This window comes from Saccostrea cucullata, unplaced genomic scaffold (assembly GCF_032062105.1).
Source record: "Saccostrea cucullata isolate Sc308-1 unplaced genomic scaffold, CSIRO_AGI_Scuc_v1 ctg3090, whole genome shotgun sequence".
In the NCBI taxonomy this organism is placed as follows: Eukaryota; Metazoa; Mollusca; class Bivalvia; order Ostreida; family Ostreidae; genus Saccostrea; species Saccostrea cuccullata.
Window position 1 is genome coordinate 16603 of NW_026939717.1, and position 13837 is coordinate 30439.

Sequence of the window (13837 nt, forward strand, 5' to 3'; positions counted from 1 at the left end):
ATCAAAACAAATATGGACTAGAAGAGACAAAATTCTGTTTATCTCCATTAAGCCAGCATTTTATCTTGCTTTGACGTGATTTATGTTGATTTAATATTTTGTGGATGACATACATGTAAATGTACCACTATACAGATCACTTACTTTTTGAAAACAGAAAATATGTGTTTGGTAACGTAATCTTTGCAATAATCATAATATATTATTAAATTAATGTATTTCACCTGCACTTTCAAGTATAATAACAAACCACTGCATGTTTTGTGCTAAAACTCTTTAACTTCTAGAAAACTATATGTTTTCACTGTTCGTAGCTTCGTTCTTTACAATTTCTTCTTGTAAAGACGCCGCACTCTGCATACTATAAAGAAATTAAACATCCTGGCCTTAATAATTATATTTGGTTCTGATCATGTCAAAATAAATGGTCATCTCACGAATTTAAAAACTACTCACATTTTACTAGAGCTCCAGCCCCAGTTCCAGCCCCACTTCCTAGCTCTACCTTCCTGACAAGAGGCCATCAGATGAATTTTCACCAGACGTTTAGCGTTTTGGTAAAATTCCTTCTCCTCTATTACGTCATCATCTGAAATATATTCAGAACATTGAATGAGTAGAAACACAGATAGAACCTATCATAATACAATGGCTGTATTAACAATTAAATGGACTCATGTCCAAATAAGCTTGACCTTAACCAAGTATTTTATGTCCTTATTAAGTAATGCTCTCGATTTAAAGAAAGCAGCAACACTTTGCAAGTTAAGGAAAATATCCTTATATTTTAAAAAATGGTTAAGAAAGTACGATTCTATGAGGCATCTCGATGTAAAATAAACCTAATCTGTACATAAAATACGACATAATTAATAAAATACATTATCTTGATAGTTAATAAATAATCGCACTAAACAAAGGATATACATTGGTATTCATAGCATATTTTAAACTTGTAAATAACATTCCATTTAATAATAAAACGCATTTTCATGTTAAAAAATTGCTCAAACTGCCCCTCATAGCACATGAAATACGTCAAATGACGTCATGTTTACAAGTTCATCATGATCAGTGATTCGTTTATAACCAGCAGTATGGGATTTAACTAGCAACTTTTTTAATGCATTGATAAGTTTCATTGTTTTCTATTATGCTGATGCAGTTAAAAATTGTAAATTATTTCATTTTCAAGTATTATGAGGACTGCATAAAAGTAAAATTTTTGTGTGACGTCATAGTAAACTTTTCCCTTATAAATTAGGCCCCGCAACCTTTTTTCAGCCTAAACAAATCTGGGTTTTTTTTCGAAAGAAAACATTTTGTCAATCTTGCAATGGTTTGTAAGAAGAGTATCCATTTTTTTTCTTTTTACCTTTAAACGAATTTTTGGCCATTTGGATTTTTATGGGTAATTGTTTTGAAAATTATCCTTATTCAGAACCAGATATTAGAGAATAAAATTTAGATGTTCAATAGAAAACTCTTGATGTGTGTATTTTTTTTTAAAGTATACATTCTATATAAAATATAATCTATATAGAAATGTAAGAATCAAAATAAATAAAACATCTAATAAATCAAAGGAATAAAAGAAACCATTGGTATCCAAGATGGAAAAGACGACAGCGGTTCCTTCTCGTCCATAAGTGGCCACGACTTTCTGGAACTCTGTCTTCGTGATTTTACCATCTTTGTTTGTATCAAAAGCAATGTAATGACAGGGCAATCTTTGGGTCGTCTGCATTCAAAAGTTATATATCATCATACCAATTATAACAACTGTATTGAAGAACAAATTCTGAAATAACTGATTTATACAAACCTTCCCCCCATTCCTGCCCCATCCAACACACCATCTTCCGTCTGTCAGAGTAAATGCAAGCACCAACAACAAAGAAAGACTGATGGCCGTCTTCATTCTAAAAGGCTGAAAGTGGAATTGTAATACAAAGGAGTATGTGTAATAACCAGTCTTATATAAGCGTATGTGCATCATGACAAAGGAAGCCAGGGACATAGGCTTGCTTGCTTATCGAAAATAAGAATCAAGACATGAAATCTAAATTAGAGATACTTAGTAAATACTTAGTAATTTTGCCAGTGTATATTTGATAATATCTAAGAAATCAAAACATAAACCCCATTCTATCTTTTAATATAAAATATCACTTTAAAAAAAGGTCTGCGCAAAAATAAACATAGACAGGAGCATGCATTTGTTATATTTAAAAAAAAAATAAAAAAATAATTATAAAGGTGGCTTTTATAGCCAACTTATAACTTGATGATTGAACTTTTTTCCGTAAAAAGTAAAGATCGAGAATGTAATCCAGGTAAGATACATAAGAATACATTCATGTATATTTTTTTTTCTCTACACTAACCTTAAACATTTCCCCTACTTTAAGCTATTATGCAATGTTATTACTGACCATAACTTACCTCCAAAACAGTGCCTACTGTTTATGTGCAGTTTCTCTTCTTTATATATATATTGTTTTCTAGATGCTCAATAAAACCTGTTCATATCTTTAAGTATCAATATATCATAAAGAATGATTTTTAAAAAGTAGAGTTTCGTTAAACTCTTCCTTGTCAGTTCAGATTTATAGATAAACCATATCTACTGGTTCTTTGCTGTTGTCATATCAAAAGTGTAATAACAATTCCTTTTTTTAATATTTAAAAAAAAAATAAATTGCAATTTCAATGATTATGGAGCACAAGGCTTTTAGAATAAACAAAGTGAAAACAATTAATTCATCTTTCCTTTACTAAATGATAAAGAATTTTTAAAATGTTTTTGATTTTGATTAAATACTCTGAAAACTAAAAATCTCTAGTAATAATTAAAAGAAAAATATATTTCTTACCAAAGAAAGAAAGTATGATTTTTGATCAATATATAATTGTAAATTCATTTTTTTTACTACGTAAATGCTTTATGTCCTTTCAAAAATATTTAACTTAATCCAAAAAATGGGATGGCTTTTAGCTCACCTAAGCCGAAGGCTCAAGTGAGCTTTTCTGATCACATTTTGTCCGTCGTCCGTCTGTCCGTCCGTCCGTCTGTAAACTTTTCACATTTTCGACTTCTTCTCAAGAACCAATTTTAATCAAACTTGGTACAAAGCATCCTTGGAAAAAGAAGAGTTGAATTGTTAAAATGAAGGGCCAAGTCTCCTTACAAGGGGAGATAATCAAGAAAAGACAAAAAAGGGTGGGGTCACTAAAAATCTTCTCAAGAACCACTGGGCCAGGAAAGCTGAAACTTAAGTGGAAGCATCCTTGGGTAGTGTAGATATTAAATTGTTAAAATCATGACCCCTGGGGGTAGGGCGAGGCCACAATAGGGAATCCAAGTTTTACATAGAAATATATAGAAAAAATCTTTAAAAATCTTCTTCTCAAGAACCACTGGCCCTGGAAAGCTGAAACTTATGTGGAAGCATCCTTGTGTAGAGTAGATATTAAATTGTTAAAATCTAGACCCCCGGGGTTAGGGAGGGGCCACAATAGGGAATCCACGTTTTACATAGAAATATATAGAACAAATCTTTAAAAATCTTCTTCTCAAGAACTACTGGGCCAGGAAAGCTGAAACTTATGTGGAAGCATCCTTGGATAGTGTAGATTCTACAGTTTTAAATCATAAAAGGGAAGGGGGTAGTGGGGCATGATAGGTATAGCAAGAGGGTGAATCTGGTAAAGAACTGCATCACCCAAGTTACTCAGGTGAGCGATGTGGCCCATGGGCCTCTTTTTTCATACAAGTCCAGATGTTTTTAACATGCAACCATGAGAAAATGTTTCTCAAATAGAGACAGATATAAATTAGTACATGTTTCAACATTATATTTTCCACATTGTACAAGGAAGCAATGAACACCATATGCTCTATTTTTCAAATCAAATATGTAATTAATTAGTATTTATAACCGCTGAAGGAGAAGATTTCAGTTACATGCAATGTGCAACATATTTTCCTTATGATAAATCACAAATATATTGCTATACAGTGTATTTATATTTTAAGTAAAAATTATTTTGTGAGTTGTACATGTAATGCCTTATTACGATTAGTTATTGATATGCTCGTAATAAGGTTCTTTCTCCAGTTTAAATCGGTGTTCTAGCAATATTAACTAAGTATATTTCTGTAGTATATGTTTAAAAAATCTGCGGTATACAAAAAAAAAAAAATTGAAAATTGATACCTTGGTGGTTGTAAGCTTCAAGTCCTTTTTCTTATAAATATTCAGATTCAAGGAGATTCCAAAAGATTTTATATGAAGTTTGTCACTGAAACAGAACTATTAAATTAATAGAATGATTCAAGTTACTTTTTTAATTTTTTTGTATAATGTTTGGAAATTATCTATTTTCCTATAGTTAAACTTCAATAATGTTTGAATGTAATGATATTTATCCATTTAGAATGAATGACATGGAGATAACGAACAGTATTCCATATCAAAGTCCATAAAACAATACAAAATAGGAGCAGAGCAAACACGGGCCGCAAAAACATCAGAGGTGGTATTAAGTGCCATGGAGGAGTGAGCATCCCCTGCCGACCGGTCACATCCGACGTGTGCTCCTTTTCATGCTCGGGAAATAACAAGTTAATCCGTCGTTATTTCAGTGTAAAATAATGGATTAACAATTAGTATGAAAACTGTCAGTCAGCATTTGACTCAATGATACATGTAAATTGTATTTGCTGACAAGATCATTGTATCGTCCACAGAACTTACGAAATGATGACTTTATACGAGAATGTTGATAATCTTGTTTCATCTACTTGTTTCTCTATAATTTACCTCGTTTTAGAAACTTTTTGTAATTAGAGCATGCTTTTGCGTATCAAATCGACTGAGATGTATAAACTCCGTATGCAGGTGATGAAGGTATATTGCTGCATAAGTTAGGGAAGTTGACGATAGAAAAGTTACGTCAACATGTTTATCATAGAGATTGGTTGTTAGATTACCATTAACACACGTCTTTGTCAAGTAAAATATCCAAATATGAAACAGATGTGTCAGACTCTGTGGTATCTTTTTTCTCAAACTCACCAAGATATATCGTATCGACATAAGAATGAAAATAATCATTGTTTATTGACAATACGTCGTCGATACATCTAAATGTCGAGTTGAAGGCTCTTAGTTCGACTGATTATCTGATAGCAGAGTTAGACCAGCAAAAGTAACGACATATTGAACAATAGGGCTGGATTCCGTACGAGGGCACATTTCTTTTTATTCCAATATATCTTTTTAATTAAAATATGGACCGAGATAACGAACAGTATTTAAGCTCAAAAGTTCATTACTTAATGCATAGTAGGAGCAGAGCGAACACGGACATTCAAAGTATCAGAGGTTGGATCAGGTGCTAAGGAGGTATTAGCATTCTCTCCCGACCGGTCTTACTCGCCTTGTCATGATCTGGAAATAACGGATAAAACCGTCGACAATTCAATGTGTATACATGTATAACGGCATAATGGTAAAATGACAAATGTACGTCATCAATTGCCTTTGTGACAAATTGTATTTGCTGACAAGGTCATTGTATCGACTATAGAAGTTTCTACTGTAATTCAAATATCATCAACCCTGGAAAGATGTCTTTTTTAATTCATAATGAACGCAATTAGCTGGCTAAGTTAATTTTAATTGAGGTAGGGATCAATTCCTTACTCCGTGGTTCTATTATATTACGCAATCGTTTGCGATTAAAGGCAAAGTACTTTGCGTTTAAAAGCAATAATTATTGCGATAAAACGTAATCTTTTGCATTTCGACGCAAAAATTATTGCGATTAAACGCAATAAAAATATTTCTTTCTCTAAACTGGCCTCAAGGGCTTCAAATTTTGACCTTTGCTCGGCACTCGGGCCATTGAGCAGTGAAGGTTCTTTATTGTGCCAACGCCTGCCGCTGACACGGGGCCTCGGTTTTTAGAAGATATAGAAAAATGCTCACAGAACAAGGTTAACTTTAATTTGCCTCATTTGGCCTTACGAATTTCTGAAAAACTGAAACTACATAGTTTTAGTTAAGAATGCATTGAATAATAACTTAGATCTTTGGTGAATGCGTATCTATAAAAAATGGCGCCTTTTTCTGTCTAGTCAATGTATAAGTCAATGTCCTTATATTCTGAAAAAATCTATAAAACAGCCAATTTTTAAAGCTATTTTTCGATATCTTATATGGAGCGCAACCTCTGATCTAAAATATGCAGCAACTAAAATGATAGAACTGTTTCTGGGGATAAACATACATGTTTTATTTATTTATTAGATCAGAGAGTCCGCTATTTTTCTTCACTGTATGTACTCAATTTTACCTCTTTACCTTAAAATTCAAGTACACTGCAATTTCAAAAAGCCATTTCTCCAAGATCTGGACTTTTAAGAGAAAATATTAATAGGAAATGAAAGCATCAAGTCTCTATTTGATTCTGATGCCTCAAATGGAAAATCAAGTGTTTATCAATCCATTGGTACATATATATCTACAGGGCCAATTTATGCATAAAGTGGACCGAGCTCTTTTTAGACTAAAATTTTTGAAAATTTTCTTTGCCAAAGATAGTTGACAGCTTAAGATATCATATTAAAAAAATTAAGTTATATCTGGTAGTTAATTTGTTGACCCCAGCCTCCTTAATGGCACCCTGCAGTCACTGTTTATTTTTATCAGAAAGATATGACCTCTGATACCATGACTTCTCCACTTATTAGCTAAAGTGTCCTCTCAGAATTATAAATTTCTGATATATTATCTTTCAAATCAAAAATAAGACTCAATAAGATTTCTATTGGTAACATATTCTCATATTATTATAAAATATTAGGGAGAATATTATTTTAAAATGTTTTTTTTTTTCTTGACATAAAATTAAACACATGAAATTCTCATGACTGAAGTTACAACCAGACAGCTTTTGTCACCGCGGGTATGTGTAGAAAACATCCAAATAATTTCTCGAGATGTGTAGACTTAAGAAAGCCTGTAATAATACATTAACTGTTTTATAAAAACTATTGATTTATATATAAATTATAAAATCTTGCATAAAGAAAGAAATTTAAAGATGTACATCACCACAATGTCATTACGTGACTGTTATCAATAGAAAATATTCCTTAATAAAAACTTAACAGAACAACCTAGCCTGAGTTAGAACAGAACAACCTATAACCCGAGATATTTTTCAAACCATGTTTATACCTCTAAGCAGCTTCCGAAATGTACAAATCTTATGTTTTGAAGTCTCCAGCTTATCGTTGTTCTTTTCCTTAAAATGTACAATGTATTGTCAAGAATGGCAGAGTAAAAGCCGTTCAGAATACATTAAATATAGATGTCTGTCTTCAATAAAAGATTTAATTGAAAAAAAAATTAGCATACAAATTATCTTTACAAACTTACTCCCTATGAATCACACACAATATTAGCGGCATTTGTTTTTTAACATCTTTGCTTACTTCCAGAAACACATCATTATCAATTTCAAAAATACTTGTTGAACACTTATTACTGATTGATAGTTTGTTCTTTAATGTCCCATTCGATAATATTTCACTCATAAAGAGACGTAGCCATATACCGGTGAAGGGCTTCAAATTTTGGCCTTAAGTTACACCCACGGCCATTGAGGTGTGAGGGATCTTTATCGTGCCAACGTGTACCGTGGCACGGGTCCTAGGATTTTAAGATCTCTTCAGAAGGATCCGCACATATCACTTCAAAATGCCAAGCGCATGGCAAAGGAACAGTTGCTTCCTATTTTTATCGACTAAGGTCAGTCGCAGTCAAGATTCAAATTCAATATCTTCCGAACACAGAGTGAGCGCTCTACCGACTGAGCTACCATGACGGAGACTTTAAGGATATCCGCTCCTCAGCCAGCAAGGATCTTTAACGTCCTCATAAAGATCTTATAAAAAGCTGACATTTGTACCCCCAATATAAGTATTTAAAAATTATACATTAAAAAATACTTCCTTCAATCTAGCTTTTGATCCCAATGTTTATTTGCAATATATGAAATTAGAAGTTATTTACATTGTATGGTGTCTTGCGATGATAGGATTATGGTTAATACATTTTTGAAATAATTTATTTTCAATTAGAAAATTCGTATTTAGTCTTTTTATTCGGATTTCCTGGGAAGTGATTTGAGATTTTTTGTTTTCCGAATATGATATACCGGTGACTCTCGATCTCTCGAAGTTCATGGGATCGCAAGAAAAGTTCGAGGGGTTCGAGAGATAGAAAAAACAAAATAAATCTGGCATTTTCAGTTTCGATCATCAATGTTCTATTATTACAAAAATACCGGAAGTATATGTTTATAAAGCCATTGCAATCGCATCATCTCGGGTCTTGCCGTCAGAGGTCGGTTAAACAACATGGATACATTTCCATAATTTCTTTACTACCCAATGTCCTTTGTGCGAATAAATTAATGAATAATAAAGTAAAGTATAAATGTTTTAAGTTTGTAGAAATCTTTCAAAGAAACTAAAAATAGTTGCAATGTTTATCGACCAAAATTAAACTAGGTTTATAGTTTCAATCAAACGCTTATAGCTGTATCCGTTAGCTTCGATGAGCTCCATGACGTCGTGTGACGTCACAGCTAGTTTAGATATCGTGCGGTTTGATGTTTGAAGTGGCTGATCAATTTTTCAAGTATTTCTGATGGTACAACTGCGCTTGCCCCAACGGTCACACCGTAATACACATTATCATTACATCATGATATATCATATACATCATGACATATCATATCATTGAATAAAGTTTAACTTCATATACCACAAATATTTCAAAGACCATGAAAAGGGAGGTTATGTCATGGCGTCTACCTCATACCGTATAGCCGGTTATTTTGGCAGGGATAAAACCTTAAATCGCCAAATATGTACAAATAAAACCCGAAGTTTACTAGATTTCTCTTAAGCAGTATTCAATCATTGAGAAAAGAGTTCTTGAGCAATGTTTGCCTTACTTGGATTATGTGTCTTAGACTCTTAGAAAAATTCATAGTCTAAGGGAACGTACGTCTTTAAATTATTTTTTTAAAAATTATCGTCTTGGTTTCAATTCAATATAAGTTGTGAAGTGATTCGTTTATAATTTACCGATTTTGTATAGTGTCATCTACGTAAACACCCAATATTAACACCTCCATGTCAGTCCAATTGATTTCTAGTTTCCAGCTAAGCCCAAGCTGCATTGATTTTACGCTTGATTGGCGTGTATGCACGTGCAATCATAACTTCAAGAGATTGAGAGTAAAACAACGAAATATGTGTAACGAAACCAAGGTCTTGGATCGAGAGATAGAGAGATCAAGAGTAAGTTTACTCAGTATCGTACGGAACAAGAGGCCCAGGGGCCACAGCGCTCACCTGAGCACATCGGGCTTGAATTTAACCCCCCCCCCCCCGACATTCATCATTTGAACAAACTAGAATCTACACTACCTGAGGATTATTCCATATAAATATCACTAGTCATAGCTTTGAAGTACTTGAAAAGAAGATTTTAAAAGATTTCCCTATATATCCCTATGTAAAATTAAGGTCGGCCATTTTGGCCCCACCCTAGCTCCGGGGGTCATGATTTGAATAAACTTGAATCTACACTACCTGAGGATGATTCCAAATGAGTTTCATCTTTCCTGGCCCAGTGGTTCTTGAGAAGAAGATTTTTAAAGATTTTTCCTATATATTCCTATGTAAAACTTGGGTCGGCCATTTTGGCCCCACCCTAGCCCCGGGGGTCATTATTTGTAAAAACTTGAATCTACACTACCTGAGGATGATTCCACATGAGTTTCATCTTTCCTGGACCAGTGGCTCTTGAGAAGAAGATTTTTAAAGATTTTTCCTATATATTCCTATGTAAAATTTGGGTCGGCCATTTTGGCCCCACCCTAGCCCAGGAGGTCATGATTTGAACAAACTTGAATCTGCACTACCTGATGATGATTCCACATGAGTTTCATCTTTCCTGGCCCAGTGGTTCTTGAGAAGAAGATTTTTAAAGATTTTTCCTATATATTCCTATGTAAAACTTGGGTCGGTCATTTTGGCCCCACCCTAGCCCAGGGGGTCATGATTTGAACAAACTTGAATCTGCACTACCTGAGGATGATTTCACATGAGTTTCATCTTTCCTGGCCCAGTGGTTCTTGAGAAGAAGATTTTTAAAGATTTTTCCTATATATTCCTATGTAAAACGTGGGTCGGTCATTTTGGCCCCACCTTAGCCCAGGGGGTCATGATTTGAACAAACTTGCATCTACACTACCTGAGGATGATTCCACATGAGTTCATCTTTCCTGGCCCAGTGGTTCTTAAGAAGAAGATTTTTTAAAAATGTCATTAATTTTTCTCTAATTCATAATTATATCCCCTTGGAAGAGGGGGTGGCCCTTCATTTGAACAAACTTGAATCCCCTTCATCTAAGGATACTTTGTGGCAAGTTTGGTTGAAATTGGCCCAGTAGTTCTTGAGAAGAAGAAGAATATGTGAAAAGTTTATGACAACGACGACAACAACAACAACAACAACAACGACGACGACGACGACAGACAACGGACAAATTTTGATGAGAAAAGCTCACATGAGCCTTCGGCTCAGGTGAGCTAAAAACGGGATTTGTGGTCTCTTCGGCAGATATAGAGAACTTCGAGAGACCGGAGACGAGCCATCGAGAGTCAGCTGCAATTATCTTTTATGATGAAGTTGGAAGAAATTTGGTGGGTGAATTTATATCACTTTTAGAATCCATAGACACTTTGTGAGCATTTTCAATTATTTATGGTCTGGTTATCGAAACCTGAGGATTGGACTACCTTAATCTTAGTGACGGATGAGTTTCTCGACAAAAACAGCAAGTTATCTTGAATAGGCTTTATGTGATATATTGACTTTAAATTCTATGAATGGCAAAAATATGCCACAATAGAGATCATTTTTCTGAAAACAGTCTGAAATTATGTCTATCAAGGTAAGAAATAATCATAGAATATACAATTAAACCATTGTTCTTCAATATTCACTTGAATTATTAAAATATAAAAAAAACAACATGCATTTATTTGTTCAAATCTTTAATTGATAGAGGAAAACATGTTTTCAGGGTTTCTGTTGTGTAAACACCACGTCTTCAGTTTACTGTAAAGATATATAATTTTGACATTGACATCTATATTTAACTCTGGTCATGTAAAAATTTATTTGAATTGATGACCCGTTTCACACATTTAAAATCTACTCACATTTAGCCCCTAAAGAACCACTTTCTATCTTCATGACAAGGGGCCATCAGATGAAGTTTCACCAGACGTTTAGCGTTTTGGTTAAATTCCTTCTCCTCTATTGCATCGTCATCTAAAATATATTCAGAACATTGTATCAAGAGAAACACAGGGAGCACATATCGTATTAAAAAGTATTTATAAACAATGGAACGCTAACAATTACAGAATCAGGACAAATATGTTGCTTGCTTATTTCATGCGACATTTCATAAAATTATCTTCTTTCAAAATCAGTGTATACATGTCCAAGCACTACTTCATGATACTAAGTATACTAATAGACTTCTGTACTTATAGTAATAAAACATGCAAAGGATTTAATTATTCCTTTTAACATGCACATACATGAAAAAGAAATGCTTAATATAGAAATTAAGAACTTAGCATGGTGGTTTTATGACTCTTTTTAATGAGCACCTGTAAGTTTGACAGTGGCACTCGGATGCTCTCTAATTTGTCTTCTTTATTCAATCTTTGTTAAAATAGCTAATGTTGAAAGCTTTCAAAAGAATCAACATTTCGTTCTCTTGGGCAATGCTTTTCAAAAATAGTCGGTCTTTATTTTATTTGCTTCTTAATTTTGAAAGAATTTTATATATTTGATTAAAAAAAAAGTCCTTGGTTGGAAATTATTATCTTTAATTAAGATACTGATACTAGAAAATCATTCTTTAATATAAAGAAAACACTCTTAATGTGATTATTGAAAGTGCATGCGGAATGAAATATATATTACATTTATATGGCAATGTAGGAGTTTAAAATAAATAAAACATCTAATAAATTAAAAGAATAAAAGAAACCATTTGTATCCAAGATGGAAAAGACGACGGCGGTTCCTTCTCGTCCGTAAGTGGCAGCAACGTTCTGGAACTCTGTCTTTGTGATTTTACCATCTTTATTTGTATCAAAAGCAATGTAATGACAGGGCAGTCGTTGGGTCGTCTAAATTTAAAAAATTAGATATCATCATAAGTATCATAACTCGGATTGCAATGTTTGCATAACTACAGAAATTACAAGCTGTGTTCAGAAAAAGGGAAAATAGTTAATATAATGATACGCACTTGACACAAGAGCTGGATTTTTTTTTTTTTCAAACAAAAAACGATAATCAAGTTAGTTCTGAAATAATTAATTTATACAAACTTTTCCCCCATTCCTGTCCCATCCTACACACCATCTTCCCTCTGTCAGAGTAAATGCAAGCACCAACAACAAAGTAAGACTGATGACCGTCTTCATTTTGAAAGGCTGAAATGTATCTAATTACGCTATATATAATCTTCGAAACAATGAGTACAGAATATTTACAAAAATCACAGAAACATGTATACATTTCCTTCAGTTTTAAATTTAAAGATAAACTGAGTCAAGATAGTTAGCTGAACTGTTCGTAAGTTATTCCATTTTTCTTATGGAATAAAGAAAAAAATTGAATTCGAAATAGGTACAGAATTTTGTTTTGTTTTGTTTTTATTTTTCAAATGGTGTAAAAAGTCCAAGTGTAAAACACGTAACAAAGATGGAGCTTTGTTAATTTTCAATATCTACTTTAACAGTCAAATTACAGATTTATAAATGAACGTTTCCATAAAAGGTAAAAGTAAAATAATGTAATTCTGGTGGAAATCATGAAGAATAAATATATAATTACAAATTAATTAAAAAAAACTACAAGTTGATTGAAAGAAGAAAAATGAAATCATGAAAATGCATGAAGAATACAATCTAAATAGCCGAAACACACTCTATTATCTTACGTAATGTAAAAACTGATACATGTGATTTCTTACCTCAGATAGTTCCTACAGTTAATGTGCATTTTCTCTTCTTTATATATACTGTATTTTAATCTTAATAAAACCTGTTCCATTTTGAAGGATCAATATATTATGAGGCCTGACAAGATAAATGTAGAGAGTTGCGTTAAAATCTTCCTACTCTGCTTAAATTAAAGAATCAGCAGTACATTTGCCATTTACAATCTTCAAGTATCAATCATTACATAAATGTTGATTATTGATAAAACTTTATTTATATTTTTTAAAATACTTAAAATTTGCTTACTGTTTAACTTAAAGACATACACAACATATATGAACATGCATTTTACAATGTACCTTTCCCACTGATAATTTTCAGAAATATTTTTATGGTCCAAATCATACTTGTAATACCATCACATGTTTTCATGCAAAAACAACACACATGTCAATAATTTTTAACAGATATTAAATGCTGAAATACATTGCAATTTTAAAAAAAAATCAAGACTGAGGGAAAATGTTTCAGCAGGTATTTCCCAAAAATTTGAATAAGAAAAAGTGTACAGCATTATAAGAAATCATTAAAATCGCGTGTGATTACTCAATAATTGTTACTATTAAATTATTCAGGAAATATGAAAATAAAGTTCAAAAAGAAGCTGCGTGTTTACTTAATTTCAAAGATGAAATTCTCAACGTTTAAAATTTC

General features: G+C 32.7%; 1 protein-coding gene across 4 annotated transcripts; it reads right to left on the reverse strand.

Moving 5' to 3' along the window:
- Positions 1-272: 272 nt before the first annotated feature.
- Positions 273-12620, reverse strand: LOC134253737 (uncharacterized). Of its 4 annotated transcripts, none has more exons than XM_062736316.1 (4): positions 12509-12620; positions 1600-1741; positions 457-589; positions 273-361 (listed from the first exon to the last, which is right to left on the reverse strand). In XM_062736316.1, exons 1-4 carry the CDS (start codon positions 12602-12604, stop codon positions 292-294), a joined length of 441 nt encoding a protein of 146 aa, XP_062592300.1. In that variant the 5' UTR covers positions 12605-12620; the 3' UTR covers positions 273-291. The 4 variants fall into 4 exon arrangements, with proteins under 4 accessions (XP_062592300.1, XP_062592302.1, XP_062592298.1 ...); XM_062736318.1 differs by lacking the exon at positions 1600-1741 and adding an exon at positions 12163-12304; XM_062736314.1 differs by lacking the exon at positions 12509-12620 and adding an exon at positions 1826-1960.
- Between the last annotated feature and the right edge of the window lie 1217 nt (positions 12621-13837).

Coding starts and splice junctions, on each gene's coding strand:
- LOC134253737 (XM_062736316.1), bottom strand. CDS start 12,604: ATGAAGACGGTCATCAGTCTTACTTTGTTGTTGGTGCTTGCATTTACT. Junction 590..1,599: donor TTCCATCTTGGATACCAATG/GTTTCTTTTATT, acceptor AATATATTTCAG/ATGATGACGTAATAGAGGAG. Junction 362..456: donor GGCTGGAGCTCTAGTAAAAT/GTGAGTAGTTTT, acceptor ATTTCTTTATAG/TATGCAGAGTGCGGCGTCTT.